This window comes from Myxine glutinosa, chromosome 11 (assembly GCF_964187855.1).
Source record: "Myxine glutinosa chromosome 11, kmMyxGlut1.1, whole genome shotgun sequence".
In the NCBI taxonomy this organism is placed as follows: domain Eukaryota; kingdom Metazoa; phylum Chordata; class Myxini; order Myxiniformes; family Myxinidae; genus Myxine; species Myxine glutinosa.
The window spans coordinates 115494910-115516583 of NC_136271.1; the positions used below are offsets into that span (position 1 = coordinate 115494910).

At 42.1% G+C, this 21674-nt stretch overlaps 4 protein-coding genes across 11 annotated transcripts in view; 3 read left to right on the forward strand and 1 right to left on the reverse strand.

Annotated features, from left to right (window-relative positions):
- The window catches only part of SNAPC4 (small nuclear RNA activating complex polypeptide 4), a 179504-nt gene extending 170213 nt beyond the window's left edge, over window positions 1–9291 (reverse strand). For all 6 annotated transcript variants that reach the window (XR_010986396.2, XM_068131218.2, XM_068131220.2 and 3 more), the window contains exons 1-5: window positions 9015–9291; window positions 8844–8911; window positions 8602–8751; window positions 5034–5147; window positions 4680–4758 (exon numbers count right to left, since the gene is read on the reverse strand). Coding sequence is in view for 5 of the 6 variants with exons in the window: in XM_068131218.2 (XP_067987319.2) it covers window positions 4680–4758; window positions 5034–5147; window positions 8602–8751; window positions 8844–8911; window positions 9015–9198 (595 nt within the window). In the remaining variant the exon portion in view is untranslated. The remainder of the gene's footprint in view (window positions 1–4679; window positions 4759–5033; window positions 5148–8601; window positions 8752–8843; window positions 8912–9014) is intronic.
- Window positions 1–21674, forward strand: part of ICE1 (interactor of little elongation complex ELL subunit 1) — a 524149-nt gene that overhangs the window by 274709 nt on the left and 227766 nt on the right. The window lies entirely within an intron of this gene.
- AHCY (adenosylhomocysteinase) overlaps window positions 1–21674 on the forward strand; it is a gene marked incomplete at its 3' end in the record, with an annotated part of 390713 nt that overhangs the window by 52679 nt on the left and 316360 nt on the right.
- LOC137436964 (cholesteryl ester transfer protein) overlaps window positions 21133–21674 on the forward strand; it is a 111797-nt gene continuing 111255 nt past the window's right edge. The window contains exon 1 of one of the 2 annotated variants that reach the window (XM_078787043.1): window positions 21133–21312. The gene's annotated coding sequence lies outside the window, so the exon portion shown is untranslated. The remainder of the gene's footprint in view (window positions 21313–21674) is intronic. The other variant, XM_078787042.1, reaches the window with a different exon arrangement.

The window sequence follows — 21674 nt, forward strand, 5'->3', positions numbered from 1 at the left end:
GGAGGGCACTCGTGGCAAACGTTTTGCTTGTAAAACTATTTGCCGGAGCTTGTAATTCGTACGCGCTGCCGTCAGAGGGCGCTCGAGTCTCGTGATTTCAAAACGGGGGACTCCGGGGTATCGAGTAACTCTCGTTATGGCTCTCGTCGGTTCTCTCCCTCGGCAATTCCATGACGTGGATCTAACGTGGATCGACCATGTACCCTTGGGAGCCAAGGCAGGTACAGACTTACTGTAATGGACTTACTGTAATGGCCTCCTGTCATGTAATCTTACTTACTGTTACAACTCCTAGGCCGGTACAGACTTACTGTAATTGACTTACACTGTCATGGCCTCCTGTCATGTAATCTTACTTACTGTTACAGCTTACTGTAAAGAGGCTTACTGATTTACACATCTTCCACATCAACACATCTGCCTGAAATGCGTTGCATTGCGACGAATGGACATTCGCTCTTCGACAAGGTACACCTTACATGCAAAGTACACCTTATGTAATGAGTTGCATATCGAAAAGGTACACCTTATCCAGCACATAGGCCTGTGAGACTAGACTATTGTGACCCACAGGCTCATCGTCTGCCAGTATCGGACATGTTTGCTAACCAGGCTATGAGTGTGCCTAGAGAACATCCGCCGTCCCTCCCTTCGCCTGATACACCCCTGCCTGAAGCGGTGAGGGCACTGAGGTGCCCCTCCGACACCTGCCTCCAGCGGCTACTCCGAAGCAGGGGACTCCGGGTTTAGGGACGTCGTACCCGGTAGTTTCCGAATCTGGGCTGGCAGGGTAATTTGCCACACTGACCGCTACGGATGGACCGACTGACCTGTACTACTGATAATGGATTTGTTTCGTATAGCGCTTTCCAGGAAGCCCTGAAGACACTTTGACAGTGTGCGAAACATAACACAATGGCGCAAAGACAAGAATCAATAGGAATATTTCTTTGACACCCCAATAATGATATAATGACTTCCTCTACCCATTAATGCTGACGCGCGCTCGCTTCCTGCCTAGTGGCAGCATAATTCTAACGGCGGGGAGAATGTGGTGAAAATGGATCAAAGTTGAACCCAGGTGTGACGCTCACTTAAACCACTGGGCGGTGTCTATAAGACCTCGGGACGTCCGCGACTCGAGGCCACTCCTGCGACTTTATACAATGACATGTAGAATTGAATGGTACGTACCCACTTATATTCTAGGCTTGCTTGCATTGACTGATATATCCAATCTTTCTCATATGATGCCTTGATCCTGACATATATATTGCATGGTGTATTTTACAGGATGATGTCACGATCTTATTGAAATTAAACCTATCTAAGGGACGAGTTGTGGATTTGGTTGATTTTCACAACAGTTTTTACCTCTAGAATAAGAAAATACGTGATAGCAAATTCAACGATGTTGCTAAATGTGTGTTATCACCCATTTTCAAAATGGCCGCCAAATTTCTCAAAATATCAATGGTCAATGTAGTGTTTTTTTCACTATTCACCCTATACCCCAAATTTGGGTATCTTATACCTGGTTTTAGGGGTTAGAAATGATTTTACAACTTTCTAAATGTCATTAGATATTCATGAGAACTATAAATCCAATATGGCGTCCAAAATGGCCACCACTTTACATACAGAATTTAACGTTGTCGTTTTGTTTGCTTTTTTTTCTGTAGGAACGGTGGTCGGAGCAACGAGCAACGAGCAACCACTGACAGAGATGTAACAGAGATGTTCCTCCAAGTAGGTCAAGATTGGAATCTCTCTCCAGAGCTCATGGACCAGTTAGAGGCCTTCACATGCCGCATCTATGCACCCAAGACTCTATCCACCGAGGTGAATACTCTCAGATATCATCTGTTCTGTGCAAAGAAAGGCGAGATGGAGAGTTATCAGCTTCCACCATGCAGGGACTGCCTTGTCAAACATGCACAGAGGGCAAACTATCAAGCTGCAATATGGAGAAGATGCTTGGAGAAGGATCCCAAAGTCCCAAGTCCTGTCGGAAAGGGATGGAAGACTGTAAAGGTTGAAGGGAAAGATGAACTTAGAGTTGACTGGATGGATGGTCAGCCCGCACCTGACGCTATGTTGGATCTTCTCGCTTGCAAGTGTACGCGAAAGTGTGAGGTACCACGCTGCGTATGCTTGGTAAATGGACTCATGTGCACCGATATGTGTAAGCTGAAGGACTGCAATAATCGACCTTCAGATGATGATATCAATCAACCAGATACAGATGAAGATGAAGATGAGGATGAGGACGATGAGGATTACTAAGCAATTGTTGAATGCTTGCTCAAACCTCATGCACAATACACAAAGAAATGTGAACTGAGGTGAACTAGACCAAAACTCAGTATAGGCTAAGACTCCAAGACTCGCATCTCTCTACAGCTCCACTGAGGGTCAGTCACTCTTCAACTAACATTGTGGCTATATATTCAACTGTTAGCTTCAGCATGCTCTAAACACAGGTATAGGGAGAAGTCATTCCACCGGTAAAATTGAAAGATAAAGTTGTGTTGAAACTTCATCTCAAACAGCACGTCAAAATGGGACCTCCGCAGCTAACAACAGCTGAAAGATGGCAGGCCATTGGTATGTGGACTGCTGGCAATTCCATGAGACAGATTGCTAACCAATTGGGACATCACCATACCAGTATTAGTCGTTTGATAAGAAAGTATCAACAAACAAATGATGTGAAGGACAGGCCTCGTACAGGAAGACCTCGCTGTACCACCCAAAGAGAGGATAGAGCTCTTTCCAGACTGGTTAGACTTCGTCCGTTTGCAACAAGCAATGCCCTTAAGAGAGCGTGGTTACCTAATCGACGATTCTCGCTGAAGACTCTTCGGAATCGCCTGCATTCTGCTGGGTATTACGCTCGGAGACCTATCAGACGTCCACTGCTTACAAGACAGCACAAGCAAGCTCGGTTGGAGTGGTGTCGAGCACGGAGACGATGGAACTTAGCCAACTGGAGGAAAGTGCATTGGTCTGACGAAAGTCGCTTTCTGTTATTCCATACTGATGGAAGAGCACGTGCTCAAAGACACATTATGGAGCAGGTTCCGTTTGGTGGAGGCTCCATAATGATATGGGGATGTCTGTCCCATGACTAAGTTGGAGCTTGTGACAGTTAGAGGCAATCTTAATGGTGAACGGTATCGAGAAGAAATCTTGAACAGAATTGTTGTTCCTCATTTTGATGATCACCCATTGCTAACCAGGCCTATCTTCATGGACGACAACGCCAGACCCCATAGAGCCCGTGCAGTTATTGATTTCCTTCAGCAAGAAGCAGTCACCACACTACCATGGCCAGCAAGAAGCCCAGATCTTAACCCAATCGAGCATGTATGGGATTTTCTGGGTATCCGAGTACGTCGGAGGGAACCTCCTGTACAGAACTTGCATGAACTTGAGCAGGCTTTGCATGAAGAATGGAACAGACTGCCACAGCGCCAGATTCAACGTCTCGTTCAATCAATGAGAAGACGTGTTGTGGCAGTGATCCAAGCTAATGGTGGTTACACTCGATAGACTGTGGCGGTGCTTACAGAGGCTATTGATGGTCATCTATTGATTTGGCACCAAACTTTAGTTTTTGGCCCCTGTAACATGTTGCATTATTGGTTTACACTGAAACTTTTGTCAAGCATGATTTTGGACCAAAAACGCCCTTTTGCGAATGGCCTTGTTACAATCACATTAAACAGGAATGTGTCACCCAATTTTGTTCTCTTCATTGCGTTCCAACATCTGGACAAAATGTTGCACAAGATTACCCTACACCACAACGAAAAGGTGCAAAAATTCATTGATACCTTTCCACTATGTCGAAAATACGTGGTGGTGCGATACTTTTTTCCATGTGTATACTTGCAAATCTACTGAATGCCAGTTATTTTCGTGCATATTTTGTGCATAAAGTTGTTGCTATGATGGCAGCCATTTTGTGAAATTGGGCACCATATTGGATTCTATCTTCTTGGATTAAAGTTCAGATGATGTATTTCATACTTTAAGAGAGTTGTAAAGTCTTAAACATCTCAAAACGCAATGCTATTTGTTACAAATTCCTACAAGAATATGAAACATGGTGTTTTTAATAGAAAAACATGCATTTTGGCGGCCATTTTGAAAATGAAGTGATAACACCCATTTAGCTACATGGTTGAATTTGCTATCACATATTTTCATATTCTAGGGGTAAAGACCTATCCAAAAATCAATATTAGGCTTACTCCCTCATTTTGGTACCAATGGACCCTATTTTGGGGGTCTGGCTGATGGCCTAAAGGATATGCCTTTCATAAAGGTAAGCCTTTAATATAATCATCAAGATGGGTGTTTAAATTTACCCAAACACTCCGTTTTCATTCATTTCATGCACTCCCTAGGAGTTCCCCGAGTATGCATACAACGATTCAGGCCATTAGGTTTCATGGTTTTGGAATTATGGAGAAGACAATGACTGACACATTTTCTTATTTTATTATTGTAGATAGCATAAACAGCATAATTGGGCTGAATAGAACAGCATGTTGCAAAAGATGTGGATGCAATCGTAAAAACATTTTCTACTGAAAATCCTGACTTCATTCTTTTTAACTAGAGTGGATGCCTGTCATTGCAAACACATTGAAGGTATACGTTAGACTTACATTTCCGCAAAGAGTATTCCTTGAATGTTTTCGAGCCCATTGATGCTTTCTCCTGTGTCTCTGGATTTGAAGGAGGTCCCTGTTTGAAGGAGGAAATTAAGGAAGGGAAAAGTATTCAAAGAACTACATTTTAAGTTGATCACAAAAGACAATAGTGCACAGCCTGCCAATTTGTGTGCACATATTCGAGTAACATCAGGAAGTAGCAGGCTGAAAAAAGTGCAAAAACAATTTATCTCATTGGATAGTGGGTGCAATTTTCAAGATCTTCAAATTACCCACAGTTACATTTTTGGTGAGATGTGCTTTACACTTTTTGTGTATATGCACATATGTGATTGATGATTGCCATACCTCTCCAGTATGCGGATCTTGGAAATAAGATCTCTGGAAACAACCCATTGGATGAAGTTTCGTTTTTTCACTTGAAGATGGAACATCACCATCAATTTCCTTCTCAATAGCTTCCTGAAAATTATCACAAAAATAAGTATGAGTTTTCCCTTTTGAGCAGGAATATAAACAAAAACAAGGCCCCTCCATCCCAAAAAATGCATCATGGCATTAAAAGCCATGAGTAAATTTTAAAAAAAAATTACATTGAAAATTTCAAATCAGATATAATTGGCCTTAATGCCACGATAAAGTCTTGTGCTTATACACTGCCTGCAGTTTTTTTTTTAACGGGAGCAATCAAGTATTATATGTTTTGTAAAGATCGTATGTTGAGGTTGTATGTAGTGATTTCTTGTCAACGACACAAAGTTATTCTAGTGTTTACACGTGCACCTGTTACAAGACATGCACACGCGCGCACACACACACACACACACACACACACACACACACACACACACACACACACACACACACACACACACACACACACACACACACACACACACACACACACACACACACACACACACACACACACACACACACACACACACACACACACACACACACACACACCTATCAGTGTGAGAACTTCATAGTGGAATTTCAGAGATTTGAAGCATAAACGAGCACAGGTAAGCCTTGCATGCATTGAATGAATGAATGAATGAATAATAAATAAATAAAACCACCTTTAGAGGCCATTTTTCCCCGCAAAGCGGGGGTTGGCCTTTTTCGGGAACCGTGGTTGTTGTTGTTTTTCGGTCCCCTATTTGAAGCAATGTTTTAAGGCCGGATGCCCTTCCTGACGCCAACCCTTTTTGCCGCCTTTAACGACAAACAGGGAATTACCAGTGAACTGGTACTCAATTAGCCGACCTCGGAAGGATGACAGGCTGAGTCAACCCCCCTGGCGTTAATTCAGCGATCGACCGGGATTCGAACCCAGGATCCTTGGATCCTAAGCCGGCACCCTAGCCGCTAGCCCAACACCAGGGATCAAAATGAATGAATGAATGATCGTTTTAAAACCATGTTCCCCACTAGAGCGGGGGTTAGCCTTGCGGGCCCCATGACAATCATGGTTCCCTGTTTGAGGCAATGTTTTTATGGCCGGATGCCCTTCCTGACGCCAACCCTTGGTCACGCTCTTATGATGCGCAGGGATACGGTGTACCTATTCTAAATCGGGGTACACACCGGGATCATTCATCCCAGCAAGCTGGTACTCAATTTGCCGACCTCGGAAGGATGACAGGCTGCGTCAACCCCCCTTGGCATATAATTCAGCGATCGACCGGGATTCGAACCCAGGATCCTAGGATCCCAAGCCGGCACCCTAACCGCTAAGCCAACACCAAGCCTTGCATGCATTACTCATCAAAAACCAGATTTATGGGAACAAGTCAACTTCACCAAATATTCCAACACCATCACAATTATCCGAGCGATTCGTCTTTCTGTTGATGTTCAATTCAATGTGACATCACTTATAATGTGTCGAGTAATAATGTCGTGTTGCGTTATAAACCCTTGATCTTTATGGTGTGTAGCAGAGTAGACATTCGAGGGCAAGCTCTGAATTTTTTGAACGTGGACCAGCCAAGGTGCCTGGAAACACACAGGACACTCCACACATGCCTTCTAGCACTTTTAATTTTGGTTCATCATTCTGTACTATCCAGCAAAGTGCCATGCCAATTATAATAGTGTGTATGCAAGAAAGCTTTAAAACCACTGGAAAGGGTGGAAATGCGAATGGTTCGGTGGATGTGTGGAGTATCGTTGAGAGAGAGGAAGACAAATGATGAATTGCGAAAGATGATGGGAATAGAGCCTGTGATTGATGCTGTGAAGAGGAACAGGTTGAGATGGTTTGGTCATGTGTTGAGGAAGGATGAAAGTGACTGGTTGAGAAGAGTGATGGAAATGAATGTAGAAGGAAGCAGAGGACGGGGTAGACCGAGAAAGACTTGGCTAAAGATGGTGGAAGAAGAAATGTGGGCAAGGGGGTTAACAAGGAGAGATGCAGAAAATAGGGCAAAATGGAGAAGATTGTCATGGGGACCGCAAGGCTAACCCCCGCTCTAGCAGGGAAAATGGCCTTTAAAATGCATGTTGTTGTTGTTGTATGCAAGAAAGCAAAGTGCCTTGTTCTACAAACTGATTCTTCTTCTTCTTCTTCTTCTTTACCCTCACTGAATCTTTTTCAAATTTTTAACAAGTTGTTCTATCAAACGATTAAAAGTGTAAACTGTAATGTTCATTTTTATCGCTACGTCGACCTCAGAACTAGGAGTGTGTCCGTCTTCTTTGACATCAAATTTAGACGTCTCCTTGCACATGTGGAAATACATGGAACTGAACCCTGTTATTCCCATTAGTTTCCATCACATCTGAATCACGCTTTGGCCATTCACACTGTCTGGTGGAATGCAACCACGTGATCGAGTGGTGATCTACTGTTATATGTACAACCTCCTTTCAAAGAAGGCATTAAGCTGGCTGTCCTGTCCATTTGTACACAAGGGGATTAAAAAGCACCTTTGAAAAAGAGTAGACTCAGATTTGCTGGTACCAAAGCCAAAATTCCCAATTCTTGGCTCGTCTTGTGAAATTACTCTTTCACGATCATCACAGCCTCTTTGATCCGTAGGCAGAGTGATGTCAAAGTGCTTCTATGGCCAGCCAATATTCATCTAAACAGCCCCCAATAACTTTTTGAGATATCCTGCTATATGTTGGTTTTAGCCCTAACTCCTAATGGTGAAGAATCACTTAGAAAATTTAATAATTCTCATATCCAAATCCAAATCCATATTTGAGCCTGGTGTTGGCTTAGCGGTTAGGGTGCCGGCTTGGGATCCTCGGATCCTGGGTTCGAATCCCGGTCGATCGCTGAATTAATGCCAAGGGGGGTTGACGCAGCCTGTCATCCTTCCGAGGTCGGCAAATTGAGTACCAGCTTGCTGGGATGAATGATCACGGTGTGTACCCCGATTTAGAATAGGTACACCGTATCCCTGCGCATCGCAGGAGCGTGACCAAGGGTTGGCGTCAGGAAGGGCATCCGGCCATAAAAACATTGCCTCAAACAGGGAACCATGATTGTCATGGGGCCCGCAAGGCTAACCCCGCTCTAGCGGGGAAAATGGCCTTAAAACGATCATTCATTCATTCATATCCAAATCCATATTCAGATCTTCACCAAAATCGAATATATTTGTCCTTGTCAGACACCCAACCGGTCCACCAAGTTTCGTCCAAATCTGTCCAAAACTTTTCGCGACATCCTGATATATATCGTTTTTAGCCCGTTCTCCCAATGATGAAGAATCACTTAGAAAATTAAATAATTCTCATATCCATATCCATATTCAGATCTTCACCAAAATCGAATATATTTGTCCTTGTCAGACACCCAACCGGTCCACCAAGTTTCGTCCAAATCTGTCCAAAACTTTTTGCGATATCCTGATATGTATCGTTTTTGGCCCGTTCTCCCAATGGTGAAGAATCACACCTGCTGTTCCTCATTCTGTGCTATAAGGTGATCCACACACTGCAATCGCTCTTGCAATAGCTCCTGATACAGCAAGTTAAGGGAGAGGCAGGTCTGGAGGTCCTCCGGCAACTCGTCTGTACCATCATCTTCCTCATCACTGCTGACGATCTGCGGAGTAGCATCAGGAGTATCAGAAGCGGCTTGTGTACCGTGAAGGTATCAAAAAGATGGCCCACTGAAACAGCTGAGGTAACATTCACCTGTGCTGCACTTCCATGTAATGACGTTTGTTCGCCATCTAATTCTAAGCATGGGGAAGAATCTTGCGCTGTCGAAAGAAAGTGGATGTTTTTAACAGCGATGCGTCTACACTCTAAAGGCATTTCAAATTAGAATGGTAATACAGGTAAACGTAAAGATACAGTACGTACCAGGTCCTCCCTGGTCACCATCAGCAGCAGGGACGCACAGGCTGTCAGCGGTCGCGTCCGACGCTGTGGAGACTTCATCATCACTTTGAGGGAGGTCCACCCCTCGCTCCAGAAGCGCGCTTTCGATCTCCTCGATCTCACGCTCGATCCGCTCTCGCGCATCCCGCGCGCCAAACGACGCCATCGCACTACCTCAACAACAATACATTTTCAACCAGACACAACGCTGCAACAAAATATAAGTATAACAGTGGGACATTACAGAATAAATTTTCTTATAATATTCACAAAAGTAATTATATTATTTGTATGTCAAGCACGTACGTTAACTTAATTGTTTACTCAGATTTAGCTGTATTTTAATCGGCTGTAAACGAAACTGTAGGGAGACCAGCTCAGTCAGCAGACAAACCTCCTTACAGCGCCCATTACGGCGCTGTCTAAAGTTACTCCAGGTAAGAAATATAATAGATTAATTATCATATCCGACGAGAAACAAAAATTTAATATAGAAATAAAATACTACTGCCTTCGTATCAAAATTAACATTCAATAAAATCCTATCATTATTCCCATAAGACCTGCAAGCTCGCACTTGTTACGTTCACAGCCGGACAGCCCAACATACGAGTGAGCGGAAAGGATGACACTGATTGGCCACGCTTCGGCAACAATCGTCCAATCAAAGGGTTTTGTGCTTATCCCCTTCACATCACCACAACGACGGTGTCGATACTTTTATTATTTTACGAGACGGATAATTGCAGCTCAAACCTGCAAACCTACTCAGCACGTCGTGGTGGTGGTGGTGGTTATTGTTGTTGTTACCTCCACCACCAAAGGTGGATGGAGGTTATGTTTTCACCCCTGCCTGTCTGTCTTTCTGTTTGTGAACAAAATATCTCAAAAAGTTGTGGACGGATTCGGACGAAATTTGTCAGTGATGTGGCGTATGTGACAAGGACGAAATGATTCGATTTTGGTGAAGATCTGAGTATGGATTCGGATATGAGAATTATTTAATTTTTTGAGTGATTCTTCACCATTGAGTGATATGGACAACCAGGCAGAGGTATGCTCTCTACTGAGTGCCATTCTAGTTGTTCTTCTTGTTGTTGTTTTGTTGTTATTATTGTTGGAGTAGTAGCACTCGTTGTAGTTGTAGTAGTAGTAGTAGTTATTGTTGGGTGTCGATTTTTGAAATGTGCACTCATTGGTCAGACAGCTATTGGACCCCACTGACATTAGTCACTTGACTCCACCCACCATGGCCAAATTGGCCATGCCATGCCACCCAGACGAAATAATATGGCAGCCATATTGGGTTTCTGGTGGCCTAAGCCAAAAGCATCAGGGCATGCCTCACACACACATACCAGATGTGAAGATACAGCGTGGAATCTTCCAGGGAGACAGTCTTTCCTCCCTTCTGTTTTGTCTGGCTCTGGACCCACTAAGTAACCTCATCAATGAACATGAACATTTTACAATGAACAGTTTTGTCTGGACACAGATACACCCAAACAACCAATAGAAGAACATCCAAAGAAATAGGAAAGGTGATACATCTACTATACATGTTTGATTTAAAACTCTTCTCGCCAAATGACAAAAAATCAACACAACTAAAACGAGTAAAACGGTTTTCCAAGGATATTCAAATGTAATTTGGACTAGACAAGTGCGCCAAGTGCACATTTGTACAAGGTAAACCCCCCCAAAAAAAAAACATAAAAATTGACCTTGAAACAACAATACAGCAGTTAGAAAACGAAGCATCATACAAATACCTCGGAGTAGAAGAGGGCCACCAAATATGTCACAAACAAATGCGCAAAACAATCGCCAAAGAATACCTACATAGAACGAAGTTTATCCTGAAAACACACCTCTCTCCAAGAAACAAAATCAAAGCCATAAACCAGCTCGCTGTACCAGTGTTCCAATATAGCTGCAGAATAATAAACTGGCCCCAATCAGAAATCATCAGGTTAGACATCAAACAAGAAAACTCCTTGCCATCCACAAAATGTTTTACAAAAACCAATGGATCCCGAGAATGTACCTCCCGAGAATGTACCTCCCGAGAATGTACCTGCCGAGAAGAGAGGGATGGAGCGAACTGATGGAACTCAACCAAGTGCACAGAGCGATGAGTGTAGGACGAGGATGCAATTTGGAAACAAACAAACAACCATCACTGCAACACTCCACCGATCTGGGCTTTATGGCAGAGTGGCCAGATGGAAGCCTCTCCTCAGTGAAAGACACATGAAAGCCCACAGAATCTTGTTTCTCACAGTCTGAGAGTCCTTTAGTTGCTTTTTTGCAAACTCCTAGCGGGTTTTCATGTGTCTTTCACTGAGGAGAGGCTTCCATCTGGCCACTCTGCCATAAAGCCCAGATCGGTGGAGTGTTGCAGTGATGGTCGTCCTTCTGGAAGTTTCTCCCATCTCCACACAGGATCTCTGGAGCTCAGCCAGAGTGACCCTCGGGTTCTTGGTCACCTCTCTTACCAAGGCCCTTCTCCCCCGATTGCTCTGTTTGGCCGGGCGGCCAGCTCTAGGAAGAGTCCTGGTTGTTCCAAACTTCTTCCATTTAAGAATTATGGAGGCCACTGTGCTCTTGGGAACCTTCAATGCAGCAGAAAATTTTTTGTAGGCTTCCCCAGATCTGTGCCTCGACACAATCCTGTCTGAGCTCTGCAGGCAATTCCTTCGACCTCATGGCTTGGTTTTTGCTCTGATATGCATCGTCAGCTGTGAGACCTTATATAGACAGGTGTGTGCCTTTCCAAATCATGTCCAATCAATTGAATTTACCACAGGTGGACTCCAATCAAGGTGTAGAAACATCTCAACCTGAGCTAAATTTCAAGTGTCAAAGCAAAGGGTTTGAATACTTATGTCAATGTGATATTTCAGTTTTTTCTTTTTAATAAATTTGCCAAACTTTCTAAAATCCTGTTTTCTCTTTGTCATTATGGGGTATTAAGTGTAGATTGATGAGGGAAAAAATGAATTTAAACTATTTCAGCATAAGGCTGCAACATAACAAAATGTGAAAAAAGTGAAGGGGGCTGAATACTTCCTGAATGCAATATATATATATATATATATATATATATATATATATATATATATATACACACACACACACACACACACACACACACACACACACACACACACACACACACACACACACACACACACACACACACACACACACACACACACACACACACACACACACACACACACACACACACGTCAACCTTCCGATTCTATTATATATTCACGGTTCTTATCCCATCGAATCTGTGTCAAGGTACGAATATCTCGTTTCTTAACAGATGATACGCACATGACACACAGTTGTTCCGATTTTTGGCGCCTTTTCTTAGACATCGTCGCAATACACCATTTCCATGGAGGCCGCCATTGCTGAATAAATAGTGCTTTTTGTGAGAATACTGGCTGATGATTGGCGGAGCGTCAAGACTACTACACCGCGCGACCAACTCACTGCCCCACAAGCGGATACGCTATAAGAAAATAGTGCTAATTATAATTAACGGCAAATACTTAGTGTTGGCCAAAATTCATGATGCGAACTTTTTATGTTGATGAGAAAATATGTTTCTAAAATGTATTCAAGCGAAGATAAGTTGCACTCTTTTAATGGAATGAAACTGAATGAAAGCTCAGACCTGCTCATGGCCTTCATGGAGAATTCTTTACAATGAGCCATGTCTCAAGTTTTTCTATGCAGCGCTTTCGGAGATATAGAGGTGCAAAGTCTTTTCAAGATGGCGCCCATACCACGTGACATATGATATAATTTTCATTCAAAAAATTATACAGGTGGAGTTGCACCTTTGGTGAAAATTTCCTGTCAATCGGACAAACAGTTGCAAAGAAAATCATATTTAATCTGTGCGGACAAACAGACAGACAAACAAACAGACAGACAAACAAACAAACAGACAGACAAGCAAACGGGCTCAAATGCAATAGCTTCTCCTCTGCCGAGGGTGATTAGCAGCGTTTTGTGTGATTCTGCTGTTGTTGCCTGCATTCGTGTTTCGGTGATGATTATGGGCGACCCCAGTCATGCCCCAGCATACCCCCATCTTCTTTACCCTCAAACTATGTCCACCTTCCACCTAGGTACAAAGGCATAGCACGATAGAGTGATTTCTTTAAATCCCCAAAAATCAAACTTTTTATGTGACTTTTTATGTTTTATTTAACGCACTCACTAACGAGAACGACACTCGGTCGAGAGCATACCTCCACCTGGTTGTCCCTATCTCCCAATGGAGAAGAATCTATTTAAAAATTCTACTAGCCGGATCCGGATCTGGATCTTCACCAAAATTGAATCGATTCTTCCTTGTCACACACACAACCGGTCCAACAAGTTTTGTCCAAATCCGTCCACAACTTTTTGAGATATCCTGCTATGTATCGTCTTTGGCCCGATCTCCCAATGGTGAAGAATCACTTTAAAAATTCTAGTAGCCGAATCCGGATCTTCACCAAAATCTCATCATTTCGTCCTTGTCACAAACGCTACATCTCTGCCAAATTTCGTCCGCATCCGTCCAGAACTTTTTGAGATATTTTGTTCACAAACGGACAGACAGACAAACGGACAAACAGACAGACAGGGCTGAAAACATAACCTCCATCCAACTTTGGTGGCGGAGGTAATGAACCTCTGAAAGTTTGACGAATATCCGTTTGGACATTTCTGAGAAAAATGGTGAAACACAGACAGACGTCTCTCTTATCTTAATAATATGCTTGTTTGTCCGTGCGCTTGTCTGCCTGTCTGTCTGTAACATTCCGTTGCAGCCATTGGTTGGACAGTTCACATGACTCCACCCACGATTTCTTATTTCATGAAAAATCTTATGGCCACCATGTTGTTGTTTACTACGATGCGAAGTCAAAGGCGTCTCGGTTTGCCATATTCACAATCGCCATGCCTTCCCTACAAGTTTTCCCTTAATTGTAAAACTACCAAAGCAATATTTTAAAGGAATTTTATGGGCCTTGTGAAGATCAGCCTCAGCGATCGAGGCCTCGGTCTGTTAATTTATAGTCCGCCCAAATGGGTATTTGGCATTCTCTCAAGTAGTGATTAAGCCCATGTCATCAGAAATTTGTCCAAGCTAGGTCATTACTTACTTTTAACAATGTGTGCATATGAATCAGGAAGAAGATCATTGCTTTTTGGTCGTTTATTGTCACATGTCCTTTCTCCATATCTCGCGGGATTGTGAGTTGGACAGGCGACCATGATGGGCCATGACCTGCTCATGGTCACATATATTTTTCGCATCTCGCGCATTTGTGAGCTAGACAGAATACCATGAAGTGTGGGGAAGGAGTTTGAGGGCTTGGAGTGGGGAGGGGATGAACACTTTAGCGTTGGGAGGGGGAGGGGGAGGACTTGGGTTTGGGAGGTGGAGGTTGAGAACTTGGGGTTGGGAGGAGGAGGGCGAGGACTTGGGGTTGGGAGGTGGAGGTTGAGAACTTGGGTTTGGGATGAGGAGGGTGAGGACTTAGGGTTGGGAGGTGGAGGTTGAAAACTTTGGGTTGGGAGGGGGACGGTGAGGACTTGGAGTTGGGAAGAGGAGGGTGAGGACTTGGAGTTGGGAGGTGGAGGTTGAAAACTTGGGGTTGGGAGGGGGAGGGTGAGGACTTGGAGTTGGGAGGTGGAGGTTGAAAACTTGGGGTTGGGAGGCAGAGGTTGAGGTCTTTGGGTTTGAGACAGGGCGGGATGGGGAGGAATTGAGGACTTGAAATCGCATTTTTATTTCATGGAATTTTCACGGCTCTCTGCTAGAAGTATAGATAATGGACCCAGTACTGATCCCTGAGGTAACACAATACTTACGACGTCCCAGCCAGGCATACCCCGACCCACAGCCACTCTTTGCTTCCGATCACCATGCCAGTTTACAATCCAGTGAGCTGTCTGCCCAGGCACTCCACAAGCGGCACCTTTGGTTAACAAACTTATCGAATGCCTTGTGAAAGTCAATATCGACAACCTCAACCGTACTTCTCTCATCCCCCAAATCAAAAACAACTTCGTAGAAAACCGATAACTTTGTAAAACATGATCTCCTTTTGGTGAATCCACGGTGAGTGTCTTTAATTAGTTTGTATTTATTCTAATGTTTCCCTATCCGTTCCGTAATTCATGTCTCCAACACTTTCCCACAGTCGAAGTCAAGCTAACAGGTCGACATATCTCCATCATGGAGTATAGCTCCCCGTCTGGGCTGGCACCCCTGCGTCACTCAGCTTGACGCCATGGAAACCAAAGACTTCAGGACTTTTGGAATCTCTCGTGATGAAGGTGAGTCTATCATATGAGACCATATCAATTCCACATTGCAGATAGGTTGATCATGGGTCTGTCTGTCTTCTACCTTCTCCTTTCTGGTTTTGCATCCCCTGCTCTCTCTCCGTGCTCTGCCTCCTCGCCTCCTCAACCCCACAGGTATCCTCTGATGAAACTCCCAAAATCCAAACTCACAGCCGATCTCCACTCATTTGTTCCTCTTTTTACCTGCTTGTGGAACTAACCTCCTCAGTCTTGTCAATCTCGCTCTTCCGCCAAGGTCTTCAAGACAGCTGTTCATCACCATGTCATGTCATCCCCCATCCGCAAGCATAATCTAATAAACCCCGATGAACCCTCCCAAAACCCACATCTTTCAGGGTTTCCAGTTTTTCCTTCCTGAGAGTTTCCTTCTGTATCCATCTTGTCCTGTCCATCTGTTCTCCCCCAGCCCGCCTCATTCTTTCTCACATCCCTTTTCTACAAGTCTCTCTCTATTTTTTTCCTTCAACCCTGAGGTTGGTGTTCCTTTTGTTCCGTTGTGTCCTGATGCATTCTATGTTATAATTCCTCCAGGAGCCTCGACTTTGAATGCAAAAAACAAGGCTTTGATCTCTGCCACGTTGCGTCCATTATAATCGTGCTGTTCAATGGGAAGTGCCATGTTGTCCTATTGAACTGTGGGCCACCATTTTCGGGTCTTCCTGATTGCTGAGTGGTTGTGTACAGTCCTCTTGTTGTAGGCTGAGATTACTTACAAGTTGTTGGCCGAGGATCCTTCATATAATTCCCAAACCGCTGTCAAGTGATTTTTCATCCAGTTGAACATGTGCGGTGAATTCCAAAGCAAAGTTAACATAAATATGTATTTTTTACATAAATTTTATAAATACATAAATTTGTAAAACCCACAGAATTCATGAGTAGAGATTATATTGCTTTGTGCATCAAGGAAAGAGCAGGTTATTTGAATTAGTAAAAGCATAAACAACAATTGATAATTTTTCAAGTGTTATTATACATGAGTTATAATTTTGTCGAATGCGCACACACACATAACATAAACACACACACATAACATAAACACACACACATAACATAAACACACACACATAGCATAAACACACACACATAACATAAACACACACACATAACATAAACACACACACATAACATAAACACACACACATAACATAAACACACACACATAACATAAACACACACACATAACATAAACACACACACATAACATAAACACACACACATAACATAAACACACACACATAACATAAACACACACACATAACATAAACACACACACATAGCATAAACACACACACATAACATAAACACACACACATAACATAAACACACACACATAACATAAACACACACACATAACATAAACACACACACATAACATAAACACACACACATAACATAAACACACACACATAACATAAACACACACACATAGCATAAACACACACACATAACATAAACACACACACATAACATAAACACACACACATAACATAAACACACACACATAACATAAACACACACACATAACATAAACACACACACATAACATAAACACACACACATAACATAAACACACACACATAACATAAACACACACACATAACATAAACACACACACATAACATAAACACACACACATAGCATAAACACACACACATAGCATAAACACACACACATAACATAAACACACACACATAACATAAACACACACACATAACATAAACACACACACATAGCATAAACACACACACATAACATAAACACACACACATAACATAAACACACACACATAACATAAACACACACACATAACATAAACACACACACATAACATAAACACACACACATAACATAAACACACACACATAACATAAACACACACACATAACATAAACACACACACATAATATAAACACACACACATAACATAAACACACACAGATAGCATAAACACACACACATAACATAAACACACACACATAGCATAAACACACACACATAACATAAACACACACACATAACATAAACACACACACATAACATAAACACACACACATAACATAAACACACACACATAACATAAACACACACACATAACATAAACACACACACATAACATAAACACACACACATAACATAAACACACACACATAACATAAACACACACACATAGCATAAACACACACACATAACATAAACACACACACATAACATAAACACACACACATAACATAAACACACACACATAACATAAACACACACACATAACATAAACACACACACATAACATAAACACACAGACATAACATAAACACACACACATAACATAAACACACACACATAACATAAACACACACACATAACATAAACACACACACATAACATAAACACACACACATAACATAAACACACACACATAACATAAACACACACACATAGCATAAACACACACACATAACATAAACACACACACATAACATAAACACACACACATAACATAAACACACACACATAACATAAACACACACACATAACATAAACACACACACATAACATAAACACACACACATAACATAAACACACACACATAACATAAACACACACACATAACATAAACACACACACATAACATAAACACACACACATAACATAAACACACATACATAACATAAACACACACACATAACATAAACACACACACATAACATAAACACACACACATAACATAAACACACACACATAACATAAACACACACACATAACATAAACACACACACATAACATAAACACACACACATAACATAAACACACACACATAACATAAACACACACACATAACATAAACACACACACACACACACACACACACACATACATAAACACACACACACACACACACATACATACATAAACACACACACACACACATACATACATAAACACACACACACATACATACATAAACACACACACACACACACACACATACATACATAAACACACACACACATACATACATACATACATACATAAACACACACACACATACATAAACACACACACACATACATACATAAACACACACACATACATACATAAACACACACACACATACATACATACATAAACACACACACACACATACATACATAAACACACACACACACACATACATACATAAACACACACACACACACATACATACATAAACACACACACACACACATACATAAACACACACACATACATACATAAACACACACACACACATACACATACATACATAAACACACACACATACATACATAAACACACACACACATACATACACATACATACATAAACACACACACATACATACATAAACACACACACACACACATACACATACATACATAAACACACACACATACATACATAAACACACACACACACATACATACAAAAACACAAACACACACATACATACATAAACACACACACACACACACACACACACACACACATACATACACACACACACACACACACACACATACATACATAAACACACACACACACACACATACATACATAAACACAAGCACACACACACACACAAATACATACATAAACACACACACACACACACACACACACATACATAAACACACACACACACACACATACATAAAAACACACACACACACATACATACATAAACACACACACACACACACACACACAAAACTTTCAAGTGTTATACATGAGTTATAATTTTGTCGTGTGCGCCTACAGGACAGAAGGCTGAATGTGAACCACAGTTTTCCATATGGCGGACTGACCTTCACGGTATATTTTGGAGCCAAGTGGCCCGACTGCGGAAAACAGTGGGAAAACAGTGGAGAGGGTGAAGTGCACAAGCTTGCTATTTGAAAGGACTTCTTCCCGCAAAACACAAACAACAAGGCCAAAAGATAGGTTATTGAGCAATCACTATGAAGGTCAGTGAGAATTTATTTTGTTTATTCCATCAGTCCGATAACCTTGGTGCGCAAACAAACAACATTCTTGTTTAAAGAGCCCTGCAGGAATTTTTTATGCAAGGTCGAGGCTCATGGAAGAACGGGACGACATGGCAAAAGGGAATGAACTAACAGTGCACAGTCAGGGCACATTTAGACAAAACAATCAGGGGAGAGAATGAATCGGGAAATAGGAGAGAGGAGGCAAGGAGCCACGGTGACCTGCAGGTGAGAGGGTTGAGCTTGGGAGGGTCGTTTAATAAAGCAGTTCAGTATCCTGGAGTTCATTTCTCCGCATTGAAAACATCTTGATTGATTAATTATTTAATGAACATGTTGTTTGGGTGCCGACAATTTATATACATATGCACATACAGTCGTGGCCAAAAATATTGGCACCCTTGCACTTTGTTCAAATAACTGGCACCCAAAAACTATTGGCACGCATTTTCTAAAAATAAGTTGAAATTCACAAAAGTATTTGGTCTCCACAATTCTTTATTTAACTGTTATACAGAACTTTATTCGTCCTGGGTCTCATACCATAGAACCCCCTTTCATTACATGAAGGCCTGCTTGGAGTTTGCAAACAAGCACCTAAAGGACTCTCAGACTGTGAGAAACAAGATTCTGTGGTCTGATGAAACCAAGATTGAACTGTTTGGCTTCCGTCTGGCCACTCTGCCACAAAGCCCAGATCGGTGGAGTGTTGCAGTGATGGTTGTCCTTCTGGAAGTTTCTCCCATCTCCACACAGGATCTCTGGAGCTCAGCCAGAGTGACCATCGGGTTCTTGGTCACCTCTCCCCTGATTGGTCAGTTTGCCCGGGCGGCCAGCTCTCGGAAGAGTCCTGGTTGTTCCAAACTTCTTCCATTTAAGAATTATGGAGGCCACTGTGCTCTTGGGAACCTTCAATGCAGCAGAAATGTTTTTGTAGGCTTCCCCAGATCTGTGCCTCGCCACAATCCTGTCTCTGAGCTCTGCAGGTAGTTCCTTCGACCTCATGGCTTGGTTTTTGCTCTGATATGCATCGTCAGCTGTGAGACCTTATGTAGACAGGTGTGTGCCTTTCCAAATCATGTCCAATCAATTGAATTTACCACAGGTGGACTCCAATCAAAGTGTAGAAACATCTCAAAGATGATCAAGAGAAGTGGGAGGCACCTGAGCTAAATTTCAAGTGTCATAGCAAAGGGTCTGAATACTTATGTAAATGTGATATTTCAGTTTTTTCTTTTTAATAAATTTGCGAAACTTTCTAAAATCCTGTTTTCTCTTTGTCATTATGGGGTATCGAGTGGAGATTGATGAGGGAAAAAATGAATTTAAACGATTTCAGCATAAGGCTGCAACATAACAAAATGTGAAAAAAGGGAAGGGGTCTGAATACTTTCTGAATGCACTGTATATGCACATATATATTTTTTTATAAACAGGAATTAAATTCCTGCGTGGGGCTAAGTGTGAAAAAAATCTGACCCAATACGGGACTTGAACCACGGACCTCCATTGATAAATCATATATACACACACACATGGATGTGTTCTTTGATGGGCACTAATTGGAATTAAGCTGGATTCAGAACATTGTCCTTCTCATTACTGGAGAGGTAGAACTTTAAGAATTGGAAAAGTTGTAAACTGAACCGAACTTTCCATGAGAAGAGACATTCATGACTACGACAAAGGGGCGTTTCACCCCCAGAGGAGGAGGCGCTGAGCTGATGGAACAAAGATGTATGGTGCCTCTTTCCCCTCCTCATTCTATTTCCCCTTATACCTCAACCTTAAGCGGCACATTACTTACTACAGTATTTCCTGTTGCAACAAATACTCTGGGTTCTTGAGAGCTTTGTAAACGACGCTTGTCCGAAACCTCGTCGACGGTAAGGATAATTGATATATTATAAGGATTTCGTAACGTCATTATTTACATATATTTGAATTTTTTGAAGAATAATGTTGTCGGTTTTCAAATGAAGATTTAACAATGAAGAATGTAGTTGTTTCGAATTATTTTTTTAAAATAATGATTTATGTGTATGGTCTGCACGGGCAGAAAGAGAAGTCAAAACAAGTAAGAAACTAGAACGGCACTCAGTGGAGAGCGTACCTCCACCTGGTTGGCCATATCACTCAATGGTGAAGAATCACTGAAAAATTCTACTTGCAGGATCCGGATCCGGATCTTCATCAAAATTTAATCGATTCTTCCTTGTCACACAAACGATTTCAGCATAAGGCTGCA